We start from the raw sequence: 24,067 nt of genomic DNA, 5'->3' as shown, positions 1-24,067 counted from the left end.
TATCTAATTAACGGCTGAATCACAGAGGGGGTAAGGGTGGGGATGGGGAGGCCACCCTTTATTGCTGGTTTTTTAAAAAAATCTTATTGCTTAAATTGTATTCTCCTCCCCAAACCATTTTAATACACATTTCTAATGACTTTTCTACATAGGATTAAAATGAATTTGACATTTATGAAAATGTGACTTTTACACATGGAAATGCGTATTTAGCATACTGCAGAGGTATCATTTAAAATGAAAACAGCTACACAGAAAATCTGATTAAGTGAATCATTCATATCCTTCCAAGAAAACGCAATGCAACAATATACCACATCTACTTGAGTATAAGCCGACCCACATATCAGCAGAGGCACCTAATTTTACCACAAAAACGGCATTACAAATGTGCTGATAAACCGGGCTTATACACAAGTATATACGGTACTCATAAACACTGCGTGCTCCATTAACTCTGATAACCATATCCAATTAAAATTTTAAAATGTGAAAGTTATTAAAAAAGTATAAGTGAAATATAAAACATTTACACTTTATATTTTATCTCATATAATTTAATTAATGGGAAACTTAATTAAGAGATTATGTGACAAAGAAGATATCAATAAAACATAACAAATGATAAATTCAAATTAAAGTCTCTTTTAGGCTATTAAGTATTCTTTTTTTAGGTTATTAATTAGTCCAAGTTAAAACTCTATATCACCTCTCCATTTCTGTGGACAATGGAAAATTACTAGGCCAGAAGTAGATTTATGAATTTTAAAAAATTGTATTTTTGATATGATTTACCAACAACAACAAAAATCCACTGCGGAATGAACCCTCCTAACTGTCAGATAGGGATTCTCTGTGTGGTACAGCTGGTTTATGTGCTTGGAAGCAAACTGAGAGGTTCGAGGGTCAGAGGCACACAGAGCTGCCTCCAAAGGCCTGGTGCCAACACTGGAAGCCCTGCGGCGCACAGGTCTATTCTGACCCACATGGGTCACTGTGAGGCAGGATCAATGAATTCCATGGCAACTGATACTGTTTTTAGCCTTAGCACCCAGACTAGGAGTATTATTTCTTTCTAAAGAAATTCTAGATCCTTGGAAAAATGCCTAATTCCCAGCCTGGGTTAGTCAATGTGTAAGATGATCCCAGGACAGCTTGTCCTGCCCGAAATCAACGATTTGGAGGGTGTGTCAAAGGGATTCAGGACTCAGGTTGAGCCTTCACGAACCTGCATCTTTGCCAAGAACTGAGAAGAACTTCATGGTAAGAATGAACATTTCTGAAAGTTTCATTCAAAGATCCCGTGGAAGAATTCTGATCAAACGGGGAAAATATGGAACAGAATTTCTAATCCTCATGGAGCCGAGACTTTCTGGAGCCATGGAAGGCGGATGAATTCCTGAAACTATTGCCAGAGATCATCTTTCATACACTTTCCACCAAAATATTCACGGAAGTCTTCCTACGATCGAGTAACAGCTTTGCTTAATGAGGGGAATGGTCTGCCTTCAGCATCATGCTCTTTCAACAACTGACCATCTAGGGTCAGATTAACAACAGGGGTTATATCAGAACTTTGCGGGCAGAGAATGTAAGTTAATGAGGGAGGTAAACATCAGAGGGAGGAGGAGGAGGAGGAGGAGGAGGAAGAGAATGGTTGCTGTCAGGTGTTAGAGCCAGTCGGCTCTAACTCACAGTGACCCTGTGCACCGTCCTCACAACTGTTCTATGTCTGAGCTCGCTGTTACCGCCACTGCGTCTGTCCACCTTGCTGCGGGCCTTCCTGTTAGGCTTCCACTCCCTCTATTTTCCCAAGCACGACGTCCTTCTCCAGGGACTGGTCTCTCCTGACATCATGTCCAAAGTAGGTGCCACAAAATCTCGCCATGTGTAACTAATGCCACTTAGCTGTACGTATACAAACCAAGTATTTTTGCTTTACATGTTCTCAAAAATAAAATTTAAAGAAAAAGAAATCATTTTGAGAAGCTTCCACTAGCAAAGGTGAGACCACCTGAGCATCAATAAGGACAACGATAGCAATATGTTTTTACACAAAATGCATTTCGATTCATAAATTCATAATGTTATTTGAACAACAACTCATTGGTCATTTTTAAAGGATTCTGGGGAAGCACCTGATTGCTAGAAAAGCTGTGAGTTAATGCCAAAGAACCAAGCATTTGTCCTGTCTCTCCCACAAAGCAGGATCACAGTACCTCAGCATGACCAACTAGGTGGGGAAGCACAAGTACACCTGCTAATCAATCAATTAATTATTCACGGCGAAATAGCATCATTCTGAAGTTCCTCGTGAGAGAAAGGCTCTCACCTATGTTAACATCAACAGAAAGTGCACAATACTTTCAACGACGTGTTCTTACAAACCAACCTAAAGCTGATTTTTAAAAATTAATAAAACAACAATCTTCAGCAAAATGTAGACTCTAGAACACCCTGTAAGATAAATGGCCCAGCGCAAGATATGACAAAATAACAATCTATAAATAATCAAGGGCTCATGAGGGAGGGGGTAGCGGGGACGGAGGGGGAAAAGAGAGGACCTGATGCAAAGGGCTTAAGTGGAGAGCAAATGCTTTGAGAATGATTGGGGCAGGGAATGTATGGATGTGCTTTATACAATTGATGTATGTATATGTATGGATTGTGATAAGAGTTGTATGAGCCCCTAATGAAATGTAAAAAAAAGAGAATTTCATATACTTAACAATATATGTTAAGCATGAATTTTCAAATGTAAAAAAAAAAGATAAATGGCCCAGTTCCTTAACAAGCAAATGGGAGGGAGGACGAGAAGCAGATAAAGAAGGGCAGGGAGAGAAGGGACACCCCTTACTTAGAGCCTGATTGCAAAACAAACAAAACCTAGTTTAAAAAATGATGAGCTTGGGGGAAAATGGTATGGTCTCTAGAATTTCCTTCAAAATGATTCTGGTGGGGCAGCATGGATGTGCACACATGGGTTCATTTACATTCTTCTATTCATTATCTTGAAATTTCCTATGAAACAATTTAAAAATAAAACACAAGTATGAAAAAAGGTGTAAGTCCACAAGTGCCTGCTTTCTGATCTATAATGCGGAGATGTTACTTATTTCACACTCCACTCACAAGCACGTCATAAGAATAACTAAGATAGCACCTGTGGAAACATGTCAAGTTGTTTGAAAGCTACTCTGTCTAAAGTCCTGCTTAATCAGAGGTGAAGACAATTAAAGTGATGACTGAAAGCAAGCTTCAGATCGTATTTACTTTAATAACAAAGATTGCTTTCATAATTATTTAACACAATTGTTTGAAATGTATAAAATAGGAACATAAATTAAACCAGCATTAGGTACGATGTATAGAGTTATTTTTATTTTCTGTCAATATAACCAGGGGCATGCTCCCAAGAGAAAGGGTGTTTAAAGAAGTTTATTTTTGCTGTCTTTTGCGATCTGAATAGTTGCTATGTATCAGATGTTAAGTAGACAAAAATAACTACAAGAAAACCCTGGGTGCTACATAATCATTTTGTTTTCCAGGTCCAAGATAAGCATAATGGCTAAAAGGAATTTTGAGGCAATTTCATACAGGGTCATAATATAAGGTAGTGTTTATTGACTTCCTTAGTATACATTTCATTATTAATTAAAATGCAGCAGGGTATAGTTATCTAAGTCAAGAAAAGACTACTGATATCAAAGGCCCACACTTCTCTTTCTCACCCTCAGCCCCCACTGACTAAAGCTTTGGCTAATAAAATGCTTTCTACAATGTAGAGGCAGTTCTGTGGCTCCAGTTAAGTACCCATTATTGAGCATGTCTTGCTCAACAACATTCATGTGAAGTTTTTTGAAGTTGAAGCAGTCACTTTGAAGTAAATCACCCTTTCAAATTTGGATTGAAAAGGGGAGGCAGATACCATTTAGGTTTTTCTTCTCTTAATGTGACTGCTTCCACAGATGGCTCCTATGAAAATTAATGAAGTGACTTAGCTTTACAGGAACTGCTATTTAGAAGGACGGAATTAGAGTTAGAGAACAGATCCTGTGATCAAAACAAACAAACAAAACACTGCAGAACGATTATTGCTGTGCTTTAGAAACTGCAAAAGGTATACTTTCACATAATTATTCAAGTAGCATTAAGCAACACTGCTATTGTCTAAACCATAAGCAAGAAAGATACCCCAAAATGAAGAACCTCTGATTTCAGTGTTTAACACTATTATGCATCAAAGAGATCTTAGAGTCCCACCAGCAATGGAAAAGTACTAAAATCTGAAATAATAACAAGACAGTTTTACTTGTAGAGTTTAGCTTACTAGTGTTGAATATTCTTAAGTAAGCAAGGAAGTCCTCACTGCATTTATCACTGGCTTCCTTGCGATTATATAACACGAGTTCTTACCCTGAAAATCAGTAATTAAAGAATCAAGCATTTATCCTGATTGTTAACAAGGGGTTATAGTTCTTCTCTACTGGCCAAGAGAAAAAGTGCTTCTTCACAAAAGAATACCAGCTATTACATGTGACAAAAAAGTACCATGAGAAAAACATATGTAATTTTTAATGTAATAACCAAAATACAAAATGGTAACTGTTGAATCTAGGCGATGGGTGACTGCTGTAATATTTCTTTCAACTCTTCTGTATAGTGAAGTAATTTTACAAGCTGAGAACAAAATTGAGGGTACTGTAATGGACAAGACAGCTTTTATTAGTCATGCTTTACGGTGTCCAAAATATTTGAATAAAGAGACAGCATTTATTTACTGTTTTGTTGGAAGTGAGTGGAAGGGTTCAAAGAAAACTGAGGTTGGGATAGGTGCTGCAAAAAGAGGGGTTTCTATAGAGAAAAAGAGCAAAATAAATATTCATATTTCATATGGAAATATCACTAAGGTGGAGAATGGAAGAATTTTGGCATCCGTTCCCCCTTCGAGATCAGCAATCGTTCCCAACATTAACTCTTGCCTTATGTTTTCATCTCAAAAACCTTCTTCTGTACTTTAAACAATAGTCAAGTAAGATGGAAGAGGGAATTCTATTATCAGCCCTCAGGGTCAAGTACAGCCAGCCTACTTTGTCCCCAAGTTGAGCCCGAGTCTATACAACTTACTAGTTTAATCATTTCGCTGTAAATGTGTAGTGGTCAATTGTGGGGCAGCCATGGGGACTTCTAACTGTGCTGATCTCAGTCATCTTCATAGTGGAACTGACTGGCTCCAGAAGATCTTCAACTGCCTGGCCATCTGCCATAATTACCACAGGAAAAAGGGATCAATTGGAAAAAGGCCAGTTCAGGCGCTGATAAACACTGTTGCTGCTTCTGCTGGCAGGAGGGCTGATCATTAGACAGAGAAACACAGATGTTCCGGTTACAATCACGCAGGCGTCTCCTGCCTAAGTCGTTGTCTATAGGTTGATTGTAGTTTCAGGCTCAGAATCTCAAAGTAAGGAAACAGACCAGGAAAAAAAAAAAAGCCAAATTTTGGCCTAAAAGACAGTCTAGAAATAGGTCTGTGAGAAAACGGGAAAACAGCGCTGAATTTTTATCTATTTTCCCCCCTTACCTATTAGGACAAGAGTGAGTTGTGTAATTTTCCTGACTGACTAGGCAAGTTCAATCTGATCTCTGAGTCTGTTTCTTCACTTATAAAACAGTTATCAACAGCCCTGGGCCGGCTCACCAAAAATGGCTAGGAGAATCATTTGTGTCGATTACATTTTATTTGGCTTAGGGCTTCCCATTTCCCCCGGTACACACATAAGGAGGAACACGACAATACTGGTGGGCTTCTCTTCTTACATTGTTTAGCTCTCCAGTAAAAATCATCTGTGTGGAACTCTTGCCAGCAGTCTTTAACCTGAACTCCGTGACAGCATTACTCACGTCGAAGTTTGGGAGCACGCAAAGAAGATACATGGCCTAGACTTCACGGAAATGCCCATGTAATGGAAAAAGGCGTCTTTCCCACAAAACATAGTGTGTGCATGTGTCTGACGGGCCCGGTTAGATGAAAAGGAATCGAAAAACGTGACTCTAGATGGAGTTCTACATCAAGGAATAAAGATAAATGTCAAAGAATATTTTGGAAACAACCCAAACAATTTTGTTTTGTATGTTAGATAATATGGTTATGAAGGAAAGTGATGCTGTTTTTAGGAGAAAGTGGAAAAAACAGAGAAGAAATGTCACCTCCTTATTCACTCTCAAGAAGAGATCCCAGAAGACACGGTGCTATCGTAAAGTGTGACAAAGAACACACCAGCCTGTGTGATCCAAGGATTATAAATAGCGCAGTCCAAATCCACAGGACGGAATGGTGTCAGAGCACAAACTGTGAGCACCTGGTTTGCAGAAGGCCGAGGACGACAGTGGAACCCCGAGTCCTTCTGCAGGGTCCACACATCGATGAAGCCCCCCACGAATTCCCTCTGACCGTAGTCAAGGGGCGCCCACAGCTTTGTTAGCAGCCAGAGCGAGCACTGCAAAGCAGGTTATGGTAGGTATCGTTAAGTTAAAATGCCACATCTTATTTGTTCTCCCTTTTGACCCATTTAAAAAGTATGCCAATTAAAAAACAAGTAAGGGAACATGTATGCAGGTGATGCTTTTAGTGACTCCCCTCTGACTACAGACCAGGGATGTGAATATCCTCGGTACCATGAAGAACACCTTGGCAGGTGGATTATGGTAGATGCGGCTAAATTTAAAACCTTAGCATTTGATTACCATTTTCAGCCATTTTAAAGCTGGTCTAGCAGTTACATTTTTACTTTCTGTTCCATTGAGCTTTCCCTCTACTTTCCTTTATCGTATTGGGGTCAGTTTTTGTTTTTGCTGTAGGTCTCTTCCCTATGGCATCCAGGAGAGGGGATGCTACGGAGACAGAGCTAGATGAATGGTTTCTTGGGGCTGCACAGGGGAGGGGCGGGACCTGGGAACCTAATAGTGACGAGTACAAGAAGAGAGCGCCTGGAATCACTGTGCTAAGGACTGCACAGCTCTCCTGAAAACGACACACCTGTTGAATTGGGTGATTTGTGGCTTCTGTGCCAATAAGACTGTTTAAAAAAAGAGACGCCACTCTCTTGTAGTTTATGTCCAATTAATTCAAAACCTATTTTAAGCCACCTAGACAAAACTGTGGCAAGATGCTGACAACAGCTAAAGAATCTCGGCACCAGGTAGAGAGGTATTTGCCATCTAGTCTTTCAACTTTATGAACACCTAAAATTCTTCAAAGGAAAACTAAGGCAGAGAAAATGGAAGATAAAAAAGGAGAAATTATTACAAAGTCAAGATAAAATTAAAAATCAGGTAAGAACATTTTAAACAAATGTCCATTTTCCAATAGTAAAAATTTGCATGATAAAAACCCAAGTTTTCCAAACCCAGATAAATTCATGAGGTTATGATTTCAGCTATAAATTTATGCTATTTAAGAGCAACACGAATTTTTATGATACACAAAACAGACAAATTATGGAACTTGATTATATAATAAAAGCTCTTCACTTGAAGATTACTTTCAAGAGGAATTTAAACGGTGGGATTTCTAAAAGCAGAATAGTAATGGACAACATGGTAGTGCTGGAAAACATCACAGAAACCAACTGAAACCTTCAAAGATGAGCAGACAGGCACCTGCACATTCTCAAGAATACAGCTATCATCTAAAAGAATGTACAGCTTTGCCCTTCTTTAAACTTCCAAATGCAGTTGAACACACACAGTTAACTGTTGATAACCAACAGGTTTAAATGTGATCATACATGAGGGCTTCAAAACGTTTGTGGAAAAGTTCTAGTGTGTTTTAATTCCATTTCCCCACAAACTTTTGAAGCCCCTGTACCCTTTAATTTACCGAGGGCAAAGTAAGCACTGTAAAACAGCGACAAACCGTATGTGCAGTCCACTGGCAGAAAGCAGAGTATTCATTTCTAGACAGGCCATGGAAACATCCTATAGTAGGAATGCTAGATAAAAACAACGATGGGTTGGAGGAGAGATCGTCTCAGAAACACAAGAGTAGGATGACAGATGAGGAGAAATTAGATAGTGGGATACAAGAAAATAAGTTTGCTTTAGATTGACAAGATTTCCTTCAGACTTTTGAGTGAAGAATTTTAACTAACTCTTAGTAGCCTCTTTTGAATCAAACTTGTATCTATAGACTTGATAAGATTGTATCAGAGAGAAAGTACTGCTTTTCAAAAGCAGTGTAAACACGCAACTATTCAACAGAAACAGACTGTCTGGCTTCCTAGTCTTGACAGGAAGTTGTACAATTGCCCCCCCCAATCTCATAAGAAACCAGCGAGCACAGCCAGAACATCCTACTGAGGGGCCACTTGGATATTAAGTAAAAAGAGCATCACTGTAATGCAAACTAACAATTTATATAATCTTGGTAAAGTAACCCATAGAAGTGTAAAACATCCAGTTAATACAGAGTTACATTCTTGGGTTTGAGAACTACTTATTGGTGTATGCTGGCCAATGCTGCGTATTCATGGAACACATGCAGCCTTTCCTTTGATAGACAAGCTTTGCAATGTGAAGAAAACGGAGTCAGAGCAGGTATAATTTTCCTTTTGAACGAACCCTTATCTAGCAGTCATCCCCTCTTATTTACAAGGTACAACGAATGCATATTGTAAAGAAAAGGACACATTTTAAACTTTTACTTTGGAAACAACATTTCATTTACCTTGTTAATGGTCACCACCAAGGCTGGCTCCACTTTAGCTTCAATTTCTTCTTGGGTATAAAAACAATAGAGTTTGCCCCCTCTTAAAACACAATATAATCTTCTCCAACTGACTAGACCTTCTTCCATTTGCTGAAAAAGCAAAGACAGAAAGACAAGCAATAAACTATCAATGTCATTATGACGTGTCATTTTTAGCACTAAATTCAACAAAACACTAAGTGTTAAACTCATTTCTAGAATTTCTAAAGGGTGGCAGAATTACCTATGAATTCATAATGTAATACAGAGAGTGAGTTGCCCAAACTCAAAGAGAAAAGTTACTATCACAGAAGGTTGGAATTCTCTAAAGCATTAAGCGAAATGAAGGTAATAATTATCAAATAACTTTCACACACATAAAATCATAAATCACTGCAATTTTAGAAAAGAGAGTCTATTAAAAATTAGTGCTTAGAATTCCAAGGCAATTTATCAAGTGACTCAGGAAAATTACAAAAATAACTCTCTCACCATCCAAGATACCGCTTTCCCCTATTGTCCTTAGAACCTGGGAAAAGGTTGACTTCTCAAGTAAGAATACAAGTTTCCTATCCTCCTAATGGAATCTTTAGAAAAAGCTATTGATTCATTGATGCTCATAATCAATTATTTATGAGAGATAAATAACTCTAGTTATAAATAAATCAGAAGTAGGTGGCACAGAGGCAGGTCTGGAAGTCCAGAGACAGACATCGTGCCAAAAGCGGTCTGCCAAAAAGGCCTTGATGTGGAAGGTGTTGTGCAGCCCCATCAGTCTCCACAAGGAGTCCTCTGGCCCGTTACTGCTGTTCAGGACGCTGGCCAACGCAGAGCTAAGTCCTCCGCCATCAAATTGCTCCAGAGCCCCTCACCTGGTAACATTCCGGCCGACCGCCACAGCCCTCATGGTCTATGTGTGATAATATTAGAAAACTGGTATTTAAAAACAGACTTTAAGAACGACTTCTCAGTATTAGAAGGCCAAACAGTTGCTACTCTCTTAAGATTTAAATGGGAGTGTAACTATTGTTAGCGGTTATTAAAACGTCTAACCTGCTGATTAAGAAATCCTGTAAATGCATCCTCGGCCATGCAAGCGGGCTGGGCCACGAATCGACAGCACACGTTGCCGTATAAGGGAAGCCAAAACGAAGACTCCTCTATTTACAGGGGAGAGAGAGCACACCAAGTTATAAATGTAAGTTTATTTATGGTCAGTATACATTTTAATTGCTTTTTATGATTTTTTTTGGTACAAAGACATTTTTTCAATTCTCTTTATGTAAAGATTCATCCTACTCAAATCCCAGCACCATATTTAATGAGAAGATAAAAAAAGGGAAAGTAGAAAGAACAAAGAACAGGATACTATCGAACTGATACTTTATGGCATGTGATCACCTGGAATGACATAACATTTTTAGTCTCATAATCTCTCTCTTGACCTTTAATGAAGTAATTCATCAGTTATACATATCTTTACAAGATTTATTCTATAGACCTGTTTGGCCCTTCTTCTGCCCTTACTGAAGCTCTGCCATCCGTGATGGGCAGTCACAGAAAGGCCTGGAGCAAGGGAAGGACAGACAAGCATTTTATACCAAGGTGGCTCTGTAGCAAGTTACCCACCAGGCAACAGTTCAAGTGAGGGAAGAGGACCTTCTACATTAAAGTGGTGGTAGAACCACAAATGAAGGAAACAAGGAGGCATTTGGAAGGTATTTAAAGAGCAAAATAGCTAGGCCTTACTTTAGATAAAATACAGCAAATGAGAGGGAGAGCGGAATTAAGGATGGAAGGAAGCAGCAGGAAGAATTTGGTAGGCGCCCTGGTGGTGTAGTGGTTACGCATAGGGCTGTTATCCAGAGTTGGCAGTTCAAAATCACCAGCAGCAGCTCTGCGGGAGAAAGACTGGGCTTTCTGCTCCTGTAAACAATTAGAGGGTCGGAAATCCACAGGGGGCCACTGTGAGTCAGTATCGACTCTATAGCAGTGAGCTTGTTTGGTTTGGATAGAAAGAGGCTCGATTTTGGTAAGCTGAGTTTGAGTGAGTGAGTCTTCGGCCATCAGGGGGAGCCCACTGCAATAGGCACTTGTGATGTGGCGGGCGGGGACACTAGTGTTGGCACAGCTGCCAGTGTAAGCTGGCACGATGAGGAGAATGGGCAAGGGGCTGCTCTGCATGAGGCGTCAGAGCCTGAAGGGGCTGAGGTGGATGAATTTACAGCAAAGTGGGGGTCTGCCCTGAGTAGGGTAAGGCGAAGTGTCACCATGTGGAAGGGCAGCCAGAGGCAAGACATCACAGCTCAAAGCGGGTGTCCTATGGTGGGGAGTCAGGTCCAAAATTGGGTGCGAGGGGTATTTACCTAGACTAGCTGCTCCATGTGAGATGTCAGAACCCGAACAAAGTAGGGAGAGCTCTACGTGGGGGGCTAGTTCAGCCACGGGGTAGGGAGGCCATCCTCACATGGGTGACCCAGCCAGTGCATTATGTCAGAACCTGAGTCACGCAAGCAGAGGGGCAGTCTGAGGAGGGTGGCCACACAAGACGAGAGTGCGAGCAGGCCGGCCCAGGAGGCAGAAGCTAAGCAAGGTGAGGAGGGCAGTCCTGTGGAACGCGTGATCCTGAATGGGGGTGGGCGGGGGAGGTAGTGGTGGTCAGAGTTGTAGCAGGGAGATGGAAGACATGCAAAGACATGCATGTGCAGGCGATGAGTAATTGGATGCTCTGAGGAAGACTGATCACAAAGAAAATGTATCAAGGATACTGGAAGACAGGTTTCCCATCTTTGAAGAAGGGAGTTACAAATCATTCATGTGAACTTAGCTGTGTTGGTTTAGAACTGGATATATTGAAGGAATCTCGTGGTTTTCCATGGATAAACCTACTGATTTCAAGATAACCTGACAGGGTTCTGAGGCTGTACATCTTTACCGGAGCAGAGAGCCGTAACAGTCTCCCAGAGTGGCTGGAGAATCTGGACCACCAAACCTGTGAGCTGCAGTCCAGTGCTTACTCAGTAGCACCACCAGGGTCATAGGGTGTGTGCGTGTGTGTGTGTGTGTGTGTGTGTGTGTGTTTAGTTCTGTCTACTGAGATAATCTAGGTATAGGAGCAATGAGTGGGGGCATTGATGGTTGAGTGGTAGGATTTTATCTTTTCCTGTGGGGCCCTGAGTTCAATTCTTGGCCAATGAACTTCAGGTGTAACCGCCATCTGTTAGAGGAGACTATGATGCTGAACAGAGTTCAGTGGAGTTTTCAGACTAGACGGATAAGGAAGAAACAACCAGAAATCTTCAAAACTCAGCCAAAGAAACCCTTATAGACTATGAAAGTCTCACCATAGTTGGGGACCATGCAGACAAAGACAGAGTTTCCTTCTTTTGTGCACAAGATTGCCATGAATTGGGGTGGCTTGAGGACAGCTAGGGACAACAGCAACAAATACACTGAAACCAAGATGTCATCTTAATTCTAGTCTCCCTCAAAATAACCAGGATTCCCCAGAGAAGTGGTTGATTTCAGAGCATGACACAATGAACCTGGACACTCTTTCTATGACATAAAGCAAGGAAGCGCTCAAAGACACATGTCAAAAGGGCACAGAAGCCATCTTCCAGGTGCCTCCACTGGGCAAAGGGGGACAATACGAACCTCAAAATATGTACAGAGTACGGTCTCCTGACTACACACAGAAAAGCAGGGGCCCATTCTGATATAAATAAATCAGTAAATACACTAAACGTCTACTAAGGGATGGGGACATTTACACCATGCCACTCCAAAACACACATGTTCCGCATTAATCACAAAGGGAAAAAGTAACTACACTCGAGAAGCCTGGCGGACACCATCTTAGTTACGTGGTCCAAGTGCACGTAATCAATAATAGAGCAAGTAACAATTACGTGCCACCTGAGAGGCGCAAAATTTCTGAAGTCTGGCAAAAGATATATTCTGACTCTCTTAATGAGAAAATGTAGGACAAGCCCCCAAAGAGGGGCCTTCCAGCAAACAACTGTCTGTAATCTGGAAATCGCCATGGCAGTGAGCGTCAAGGCAAGGCCGTTTCAGATAAAAAGGAAACTGAAGAATGACCCTGCCCTAGATCCTTCTGCCATCAAGGACATTATGGGGGCGATGGAGCAACACTTGGATAGAATGTGAGGGTTAGGTCACAGTCATGTATCAGTAGGAGTCCTGCTGGTATAGTGGGTGGAGTTGGGCTGCTACAGACAAGGTCAGCAGTTCAAAACCACCAGCAGTTCCTTCGGAGGAAGATGAGCCTTTCTACTCCCATTAAGAGTTATAGTCTGGAGGACCTGATGCAGAGGGCTTAAGTGGAGAGCAAATGCTTTGAGAGTGATTAGGGCAAAGAATGTACAGATGTGCTTTATACAATTGATGTATGTATATGTGTGGATTGTGATAAGAGTTGTATGAGTCCCTAATAAAATGTAAAAAAAAAAAAAGAGGGAAAAAAAAAGGAAATGATTAGGGCAAAGAATGTACAGATGTGCTTTATACAATTGATGTATATGTATGTCTGGATTGTGATAAGAGTTTTATGAGCCCCTAATAAAATGTTTAAAAAAAGAGTTATAGTCTGAAAATAATAATAATTTATGAATTATGAAGGGTTCATGAGGTAAGGAGGAGAAGGGAGGGAAGGGGAAAATGAGCAACCAATATTAAGGGCTCAAGTGGAAGGCAAATGTTTTGAGAATGATGATGGCAACAAATTTACATATGTGCTTGACACAATGGATGTATGTATGGATACTGATAAGAATTGTATGAGCCCCCAATAAAATGATTAAAAAAAAAGAGTTATAGTCTGAATCACAAGGGGTTTGTTCTACCCTGTCTAATAGGGCAGCTATGGGTCAGAATCGACTTAATGTTGTTTATTTTCACTTTTTTTTAAACTCAATGTTCTTAAACGTAACATCATCTCTTTGGATAGCAGGACTGTGTGATGGGGCCAAATGTCATACTAACATATCTGGAGGTTATGCATCAACATGCAAGCAACTGGATCTCCTATTTTGAGGGGGAACAAACAGATTGATACTCATCTTGCAACTTTTCGGTAAAGTTCAAATTGGTTTTAAAAATTCAAAGAACATTATCTAAGTCCTTTAAGGTAATCGCCGGTAAGTTATTGCCTTTCTATCTGTGTGGAAGGGAAGCATTTCATATAATGTGCTCTGTATAACAGAGGGTATAAATAAATAATGAACACATGGCCCTTAGTTCACAATGGAACTTTTTTTTAGAGCTTCTGCTACATCACTGGTGGGAGCCAAACCCCCCAAAGCTACCGCCCTTGTGTGGAATGTGACTCAGTAGGACAGAGTCGAACTGGGCCTTAGGGTTCCCGAGACTGCTCGTCTGAAGGGAGTAGATAGCTTCGTCTTTCCCATGAAGTGCCTCGTGGGTTTGAACCACAAACCTTATAAGTAGCGGCCCACAGTGCCACCAGGGTAGTTAGTGCCTATAAAGGATTAGCCAATCCCTGTTGGTACTGTTACCAAAAAAAAAAAAAAAATCTTAGTATTAGCAGGGGAAACATTTTCAGTAAAAATTAGTTATTTGCTATACGGACGCACGGAAGCAAGGTTTGGGATAATATCTAAAGGCAAAAATACAGCAGTGTAAATGAATAGAACTAAGTAAAACAAAAGGTTTTGTTATTTTTTTAAATCAACTTACATACCCAATGTTCTACTATTGAAAAGCACAGAGATTTTCTTAAGACTATCCAAATACACACACACAGAAGTATAAATATACGCATATATATTTCTATTATGTAGTTGATCCTAAGAACAATGGAGAACAACCTCCCACGCAGCTGGAAATCCATGTATAATTTACACTTGACCCTTTGACAACATGTGGGTCTCCCCACCGCTCATGCGGAGTCGACTGTGGTCACATACATGGATCCTGCAACACTTCTGCTCAACTCAATAGCAACAGGGGAAAGAAAGAACCCTTGTGTTGTTGAAGAGGCAACTCTATTTTGCTGGTTGTCAGTTTTGAAAAAGTGAGGGCTCGACCTGGCAGAATAACATTCATCAATATACAATACTGGCAATCATTTTGTTTCCTAAGATAGGTAGGATACAAAGAAAAATTCTATAAAAGTACAATTTTTTTTTAGAAAAAGGGTTTCAAAAAGTTCTTGGAAAAATAGAATTAAAAGCAAATGTCATTTCCTCCACACATTTTGAAGCCCCCTTGTCCATATGAAATCAATTTTCTGATATATAAGTTTAAAAGCAAAATTCTTTATAGAGACATCCTGAATTATGACCAGCTTACATTCTATATATCTGTAAGCTAGGTGCTTATGGCTGCCTAAGAACAGTTGTGAGGATGGTGTGGGACTGGCCAGCACTTTATTCTGTTGTGCATTAGGTTGCTGTGAGTCAGAATGACGGCGGCACCTGGTGGTGTAGTCATTATGCGTTGGGCTGGGTGGGATCCACAGGTCAGCAGTTTGAAATCACCAGCAGCTCTCAGGACGAAGTCTGGGCTTTCTACAGTTAAAGTCTCATAAACCCACAGAAGGTTGCACTGAGTCAGCACTGACTCAATGACAGCACATTTGGGTTTTTTTGGTTTATGTTTTTGGTTTGGTTTTAACAAGACCTGCTTCTTAAGTTATAATTAACTTCCTAAAGAAATAAGATTGTTACATGATGATTAAATTCTCAGGACAGCTCATACAGATTGTGCAAACAGGAACGTATCTGAAACCTAAATACCATGTGTAACAATTTATTTCACTGGTAAAACAAGTTCAGATTTCACGGCACACCAAGAAATATAATCACTTCCTGATTGTAATTCCTAAATAGGGACGTTGGCCTTAGAATTCCTAGGGCCTCGGTTCTCTTGACACACCCTTGTAATCACCTGTTTCTTCTAACCTCGGTCTCTATGTAGTCAGGACCCAATGAAGGCAGATTCTTCTCTATAATCCAAGCCACAATGGCTGCTACCCCAAAGGTCGGCAGTTTAAATCCATCAGCTGCGCCAAAGAAGAAAGATGAGTTTATTTGCTTCAGGTTTCCGAGGCTGTAAGTCCATAGGGGAGCAGATAGCCTGGTGTTCTCCCTTGGAGCACCTGGTGGGTTTGAACCAAGGATCTTGCACTTAGGGATCCAATGTTTGCCCAAAGGCTCCTTGAATGGTTTACTGCCTCAGGAGGTCGCTATAAATTGTAACCAACTAGAAGACAGTAAGTGAATGAAAGGGTCGTCACTAAACTTATTTGGGTTGCGATTCTTCATTTTCAAATTACCACTCTTAATTAGGGAGATTGATGTGAAAACCACATAGGATAATGTATCTAGGACATCTAGCATTATGTCTGGGACATAAGAGGTGCTTTTCATAATTTCAAACCCAGGGTGGTCTCCCCAAACCATATCCTTCATTTTTTCAAGGTGGCCTTTAAGTCCTTGTTCAACACATTAATCAAGACACTTTATTTTCTAACCTGGGAAGGAGTTACGGCAAGATGAAATGAAACAGGAAGAGAAAATGAAGTTTGACTTTCATTACTTGATGATTTTCTCCATCACAAATGGGGAACAAGAGATTTGAAAAAAAGAAAAAATGCCAACAATGAGAACAAAACCAAACCAAAAATCAGGCAGGAAAAGACAGCTAGATAACATCTGAGTGAGTTCCTTGTGAATCAATTCTTCATAATATGGTTTCATCACATTATAAAAAGTACAGGCAAAACTTCAGGTAAAAAAAAATCTGACTTATGGACAACACCTGCTTGCCTCTGGTGTTATGTAAATTTGCCTTCACGTTGAAAGACTGAACCACGCCTATTTGGAACAAGTCTTCATGCGCTTACCTCTATCTGCTCCAGGTGTCACTTGTAATCCCACTGAAAAGGCTTTGGGCCTTTTCTTGCACTGAAAACCAAAAAACCAAACCCACTACCATTGAGTTCATTCTGCCTCAAGAAACTTTCAAGGACAAAGTATAATTTGCTCCACAGAGTTTCCAAGGTGGCGTATCTCTAAAGGAGCGGACTGCCTCGTCTCTCTCCCAGAGAACAGATGATGGATTCAAACCACTGGCATTTTGGTTCAAAGCCTAATGCTAAACCCACTATGCCATCAAAGCTACTTTCATTCTGACTCATCCCAACCTCACAAAGAATATCTGAGGGTGCAAATCTTTATAGGAGCAGAGAGCCTCGACTTTTTCCTGCAGAGTGGCTGGTGGGTTTGAACTACTGGCCTTGTAGTTAGCAGTCTAATATTTACCTGACACTAACGCTAAACTAGAAACACAAACTCACTGACGTTCCAATTCTTAAAGACAGGAGCCAATCTTGATTGTAATTCGAGGAGTGAGTGTCTAAAATGAGTTCCTGATACACCAAATACAGATTTTAAGATATTTTGGTTGTTGCTTTCAATTAGTGAGAACACTAAAATTGAGTTCTAATTTTCACAATGCTTGTATTTCATCATGATCCCACTATATTTAGTAGACATGTTACAATATAAATTTATAGTGAAAAAAGTTAAAAATATTAGTGTTTTTCTTTATAACATTTTACTGATAATAATTGGTTTATAAGACATCAATTTACACAGGCTTCCAGTAGTAAGTCTATTACATAAATGGAGTTTGGTTTATGGTTTGGTGCTTCTTAAAATTTGTTCTGTGGCATATATAAGTTCCAATTTCAAATGAGTTGGGTAACAACTTTAAGCTTTATTGTTTAAACACAAGTGTGAAAAAAAGGTAAAACCATCTTTTCACTGTAGTATTCAGTATGAGTATGATCAATGAAATTTTAAGAGTAGTTCTTAAAGATGAGAAATATGTGTAACTTCAATTAAAACAAAGAGAATTTAAAACAATAAAAGTAATTAATGCTTGAAAAGCAAAGTTGGAATTGGGGAAAAAAAACAGTACAGGGAATGCTGGTAGACTTAAACCCAAATACCTGTTTGACATCAAAGACCAAAAAGTTACATGCTATCCTAATAAGGAAAGGAGGAGGGAGACTGTCAAAGAGGAGAAAGACAGAAGTTCAACACAATGTTATTGGACCAGGCATGTTTATAACATAAAAATAAAGGTTAGCATAAATGAATGGGAGAAAATTACACAATTGAAGTTTTTGATCATCAAATAGCAAAGACTCAAATTATATAAATGAAAAAATGACAGAACAATGAGAATTAGAAAAAGCCCAGAATCACAGTAGGATACTTAATCACACCCCTTTCAGCAGTGCAGAGTGTTTACACTACAATCATCAAAAACATAGGAAAGTGGAACAAAATTTCCCACAATATTGGGCGGGACCAGTCCCTGCAAAAGGCTGCCGTCACCTTTGGGAAAGGATCATGAAAGGAGAGGAGGAACCTCACCGAGACAGACTGACACTGTGGCTGCGACCCTGGGCTCAAGCCAGGGCCAAGTGTGACGATGGTGTGACCTGCCGGGCATCAGGACCCTGGGCTCAAGCCAGGGCCAAGTGTGACGATGGTGTGACCTGCCGGGCGTCAGGACGCAGCAGCTCCTCACAAATAATTACCACGCACAGAACACCTGCTGAGTAACGTCACAACACGCGTCCCTTTCAAAGACGATTGAAGCATTTACAAAAACTGCATATATACTGGGAAACAGTACAAGTATGTGCAGCTGTTGAAGGTCTGAAATAATAAAAGTATTTGATCCTAATGCTTAAATTCAACTAGAAAACTTGATCCTGCATTTTGTAAATTAGGAAATACATGAAAATAGTTCATGATTTCAGTCATGATGGAAATTAGAAAATATTCTAAAGAAAAAAATTACTTTGTCTAGTGATTTATGGGACACAGAAATATTTATGGGTTAAAGAGAATAGTATATCTAGAAAACTGTATACATTTAAATACAAATGTTTATATTAGATAAAGATGAAAATCAACAGGCTAAGCATCCAGTTCAAGAAGTTAGAAAAAGCACCAGAAGACTAAACCTCAAGTAAATAAAAGGATAGAAATAATAAATTAATTAAAATTTAAAATGTTAATGGAACAGTAAAAACATTATATAGAGAATTTTTTGAAGTCCTAGGAAGATTCATTGAAATGATTAATAAAATCAACATGCAACTGGCAAGACTGATGGAAAATACTAACAACAATAAAATAATCACAAAAGGCACAAAAAAATCAATACCAAGAAATGGAGTGGGGTGGCTAGTGGGCAATACATCACTGCAGAAATTCACAGGCTATGGACGTATCCTGGAGAACTGAATTTCAAATTGTGGATCAAATAGTCACAGACATATCTAGAAAAAAATATAACTCACTGAAATGGACTCAAGAAGAGAGAGAAAACATGAAGATTCTGATACTGTTTTTTAAACAATAGAATCAGAATAAAATTAATCATTCCGTGAGATGTAAACTCATCAGATGAACAGAAAAGGCAAGTCACTAAGAAGGCACGCAAAGTGATACCATCTACATGAAGTTCAAACAGGGTAAAATTAAACTTTGCTATTTCGGGAAGCTACCTAGGTAAAACCACGAAGAGGAAGCAAGGATGCAAATACCACAATTGAGTTTCTGGTGGAACTGTGATTCTGCAGTTGGTTGTTAAGTAAAAGGTTAGCAGTTTGTACCCAGCAGGTGCTCCATGGGAGACACACGCGACAGTTTGTTTCTGTATAGATTACAGTCATGGAAACCCGACAAAGCAGCTATATTCCATCCTGCACAATGCCTATAGGGTCACGATGTGTCAGAGTCAACTGGACATGACAGGATCTTGTACTGATTTTAGTGTAGGCCACGATGCACACCTACTCCTGACTTAGAGACTTTTAAGTTCCAAAGACAAGGTTATCATGTGAAAATGGAAGATGACCTCATTCAATCACAAAATGGGATTTAACTACATCATTGTAAAACTGCTAAATTTCATCATTATATAACTGTCAAATTATATCATCATATAACTGCTACACCAGGTTTTACTGCCAAGCTTACCTTGTTAATGCAATAAACACTTGAAAATAAAGTTTTTACTATTGTTCTAAATGTGAAATGTCAGATAATGAGGTAGTGATAAATGGGGAAAAGGAGATATTATTTTTTTAGATCATAACTATTTGTTCTCATAATTCTTTGTTAAACTGCATTTACATTTCATGTACTTCTATTTTTAACTTTGAATTAGCAAATATTGCTGTAAAATCCTCAATCTCATCACTACCGAGCTGCTAACTAATCTTTACCAAAAGGAGTATAAGTATGTGAATGCACTTATTATATAATTTATGTAGCCAGAAAAAAACAAAAACAAGAAAAGACAATCCATACTCAGTTTCTAAGGCCTTTGGCCTGTCTTTCATCATAGAAAAGTATGTTCTGGGAGAGAGGAGAGAGTTCAGGACAAGTTGGCCAACCTTCCTAATCACCCAACCCCTTTCTTTATGTCCTATGCATTTCTCTTGGATAGACTGCACCTATCACTAACTTCAAAGAGAAAACTGGTCATGACCAATGTATCCCTATCTTCTTTCCTACCAACAGAAGGGGTTAAGGTTGCTCAATTTCAAATTTACAAGTTAATCGGGTCTGGTTTCCAGCAAGAAAGGTGGCGAGGCCATCAATTTCAAATCAAAGCAAATATTCAGAACATACCAAAGCTTTCTAAAGCCATTAATAAGCTAGCCTCACACGCTAATCTTTAGCAAAGGGCATACAGGAAAACAAACTTTTCTCCTTGGGAAAAAGAACATAGACATGCTTCAAAGAATCCACAGCACCATGCATACATAACTTTTTGTTTCAGGAGTACATATTACAATTAGAAAAGATTGATACCACTTATGTATATGTGGGATATGTGGAATAAGAAAAATATATAATATACTTACCACTTCCACTAACAGACAGATTATGGGTCTTGAAGCTATCCTCAATACTTTCCAAGGTCAGGGTAGTGTGAGCTAGTAAATGATACCTTGCACCACTAATATAAGAAACAAGACAGGTTTTAAAATATTTTCATGTTTTCTATTACATAAAACATTTGGATATTATAGATAACAGCTTTTAGTCACTATATCTCTGTGATGCTTTGGCTTAATAAAATCTGCAATTTGCCTTAATGCATACACAAATGTTTCTCAGAAGGGCTTACAGCCACCAGTCAGTCAGTACATTTCACAGCAAACCCAATCTGTGCCAGGTGATGCGGCATCTAATAGACAAGACCCCAGTATTATGTTCTGGTAAGAGAAAAACAAGTAAAAGTTGTACTGTAACTGGTTTGCTTGTTTGAATGAAGAAAACAAACAAGGGAACAAGAAAGCCCTGTTAGGGAGAGGAAGCAGGGAAAGGAGGGGACAGTGATGCAGTCGGAAGAGGAGCGAGCCAAGCAAAGAATGGAGACACCATTCTGCGTTGAGGGAACAGCATGTGCAAAGGGAAGGCAAGAGAAGACCAGTGGGCTGCAGCATTCCAAGGGGCAACAGGAGGCTGGGTTGCCAAGAGCCTGGGGCACCTGGGAGCAGGGCGGATTGATGCTCCTGTCCTCCAGGGTTCCTAGGAAAGGGAGGAACCAGGAGTGATCCCCGACCCCTCCTGAGAGTGAGAATTAATCTCCTTCCTTTGTATTACCTATTTCAAACATTTAGGGTTTCCCCACCCACCCCCAATCTAAAGTGTGGAGAAATCTACACTTCCCTCCTAATAATCTCTCTCCCCCCCTCTCTCTCCTCTCTCTCACACACACCCTCCAATTTCATTATAATCCCTTTAAACTACTTTTATTAATCTACATTATAATCCCTTTAAACATTATTGCCAAAGTACTAAGAAAATCTAGGAATAAACGTCATATCTTGGCACTTTGTGGTGATAAAAAGGTGAATTTTTATTTAACAATGCTTGTATTTTGTGTATAAGTAATCTTCATTTTATTTTATAATCTTACTTGCTTTTGTTATTTCTTTTTGCAAAACTCAAAATATCCAAGTTGCTGCTATTAGGTGACATTGAACGAATGCCAAATGACAGTGATCCAATGTGACAAGACTATAAACATGATAGTCATCGGTTGCTCTTAAATAGGCTTTGTGGTGTTATATTTTAGAAAAGGAGATGAGGGCTAGACATGGCATTACAATTTTCCCCACTTAAAATAGTGAAAAAATTCCGATCCTTGTCAGCATTCTTGTGCATAATGTGTTGTTTTCAGGAAGACCACTGACAATAGGTGAGAGTTGCCTGCATTATTACCCTGGCACTCATCCGTGGCAGCTAACAACAATAACAATGGCTAGGTGATGAGACAACAGTGCTCAACCATATAGGGCATGCGTAGTGTGTGTGTGTGTGTGTGTGTGTGTGTGTGTATGTGTGTGGTGGTGGGGGGAGAGAGAAGGCCTCTCTTGAAGACAGATAACTAAATATATAATCGTACCAGGCATTTGAGGACAAGTGAAACCAAGTCAGAGGACGAAGGGGTTGGGGATGTTATTTCAGATAGACCAGGGGAGAAAACCTATCTGAGAAAGTAACAAATGAGGAGACACCTGAAAGAAATGAACTATGGCAGAGCATGTAGGCAAAGGAAAATAGTGACAAAGACTATAGATAGAGAGCACTGCTCGGTGTGGCTGAATAACAACAAAGCCAGGATTGCTAGAGGACAGTGGAGAGGGAATGAGAAGCCGAGATGGTAGGACAGCGGCAAATGCTCTACACTGCAGTGCCTTGCAGACTGGGATAAGGTCGCTTCATTTTATTGAAAGAGATTAGAAGCAAATTAAGGTTTTGAGCAGAGAACTCTCCCATAACCTGCCTTATTTTTTTAAATGATCCCTCCAGCTGCTGTTAATGGTAGCTAGGCAAAACCCAGGGGTCAAGAGTAAAACCAGCGAAGGCAATTACAAGCCTACTGCAGTTGACCAAGCAAGAGCTTAAGGCGGCCTCGAATAAGGTGGCAGCGCTAAACCCACTGCTCAGGAGTCAATTCTAACTCAAGGAGAGTGTACAGGACACAGAACTTCCCCGGAGAATTTACACAGACCATTCTGTGTGTGATAGGACTGTATCTATCCGCTTTCAAGAAAATACAATCAATACAACTATCATTCAAATTTATACACCAACCACAAGATCTAGTGATGAAGAAATTGAGGGATTCTACCAAGAGCTTCCGTTGGAAAGTGACCAAACCTGCAGTCAAGCTGCACTGATAATTCCTGGCGACTGGAATGCAAAGGCTGCAAGCAGAGAAGAAGGAATGGTAGCTGGAAAATATGGTCACGGTAATAGGAACAATGATGGAGATCTCACGACAGAACTTTGCATGACCGAGAACTGCTTCATCCGAAACACCTGCTTTTAAAACAACACAAACGGTGAATTAAATAAGTATGGTGAGAGGATACAACACCAATGCACACCTATCTTGGTTTTAAATTATGCACTATTTTCCCTTGTTTCACTGCGTCTCGTACAAGCTCCATATGAGCACAGTGTTCTGGAATTCCCATTCTTCCAAAGGCTATCCATAGTTTGTTATAATCCACAGAGTCAAATGCCTTTTCATAGTCAAGGAAACATCTTTCTGGTATACTCTACTTTCAGCCGAGATCCATCTGACATCAGCAATGATACGCGTGGTTTGACATCCTCTTCTGAATTCAGCCAGAACCTCCAGAAGTTCTCTGTCAATGTACTGCTGCAACTGTTGGTGTGTTATCTTCAGCAGAACTTTACTTACGTGTGATAACAACGATGCTGTTCAGAATTTGAACATTCTATTGGGCAATCTTTCTTTGGAATGGGTGCAAATGTGGATCTCTTTCATTCAGTTGGCCACGGAGCTGTCCTCCAAATTTCTTGGAGCAATTCGTCAAGAAGTTGCTTGTTGAAACGTTTCAATTGCTCATCAAGTCCTAGAGCTCTGTCTCTGACGAATCCTTTCAGTGCAGTCTGGACTTCTTCCTTCAGTCCCCTTGTTTCTTGCTACCTGTTTCTTGAAATGGTTGAATGAACGTCAACCTGTTCTTTTTGGTACAGTGACTGTTTACTCTTTCACTCTTCTTTTGATGCTATCTGCTGCATCAAATATTTTGCCCAGAGAATCTTTCAGAATTGCAACTTGAGGCTGGAATTTTCTATTTTGTTCTTCGAGTTTAAGCAGTGTTGAGGAGTGAAAAAAGAAATGCCGAGAAGTGGTCTTCCTTTTTGGTTTCCTAACTCTAGGTCTCTGCACATTTCATTATATTTTCCCTTGCCTTCT

The 24,067-nt window shown here is 39.8% G+C and overlaps 1 protein-coding gene across 1 annotated transcript in view; it reads right to left on the bottom strand.

Moving 5' to 3' along the window:
• The window catches only part of RTKN2 (rhotekin 2), a 72,367-nt gene that overhangs the window by 13,535 nt on the left and 34,765 nt on the right, over positions 1–24,067 (bottom strand). Inside the window, exons 7-9 of the mRNA XM_075533434.1 lie at positions 20,688–20,782; positions 9,800–9,906; positions 8,726–8,857 (exon numbers count right to left, since the gene is read on the bottom strand). Coding sequence (XP_075389549.1) covers positions 8,726–8,857; positions 9,800–9,906; positions 20,688–20,782 — 334 coding nt within the window. The remainder of the gene's footprint in view (positions 1–8,725; positions 8,858–9,799; positions 9,907–20,687; positions 20,783–24,067) is intronic.

The sequence above is a fragment of the Tenrec ecaudatus genome, chromosome 16, assembly GCF_050624435.1.
Source record: "Tenrec ecaudatus isolate mTenEca1 chromosome 16, mTenEca1.hap1, whole genome shotgun sequence".
Lineage (NCBI taxonomy): Eukaryota > Metazoa > Chordata > Mammalia > Afrosoricida > Tenrecidae > Tenrec > Tenrec ecaudatus.
Note: the sequence above shows the minus strand (reverse complement) of the source record. Positions and strands in the feature narration are given on the sequence as shown.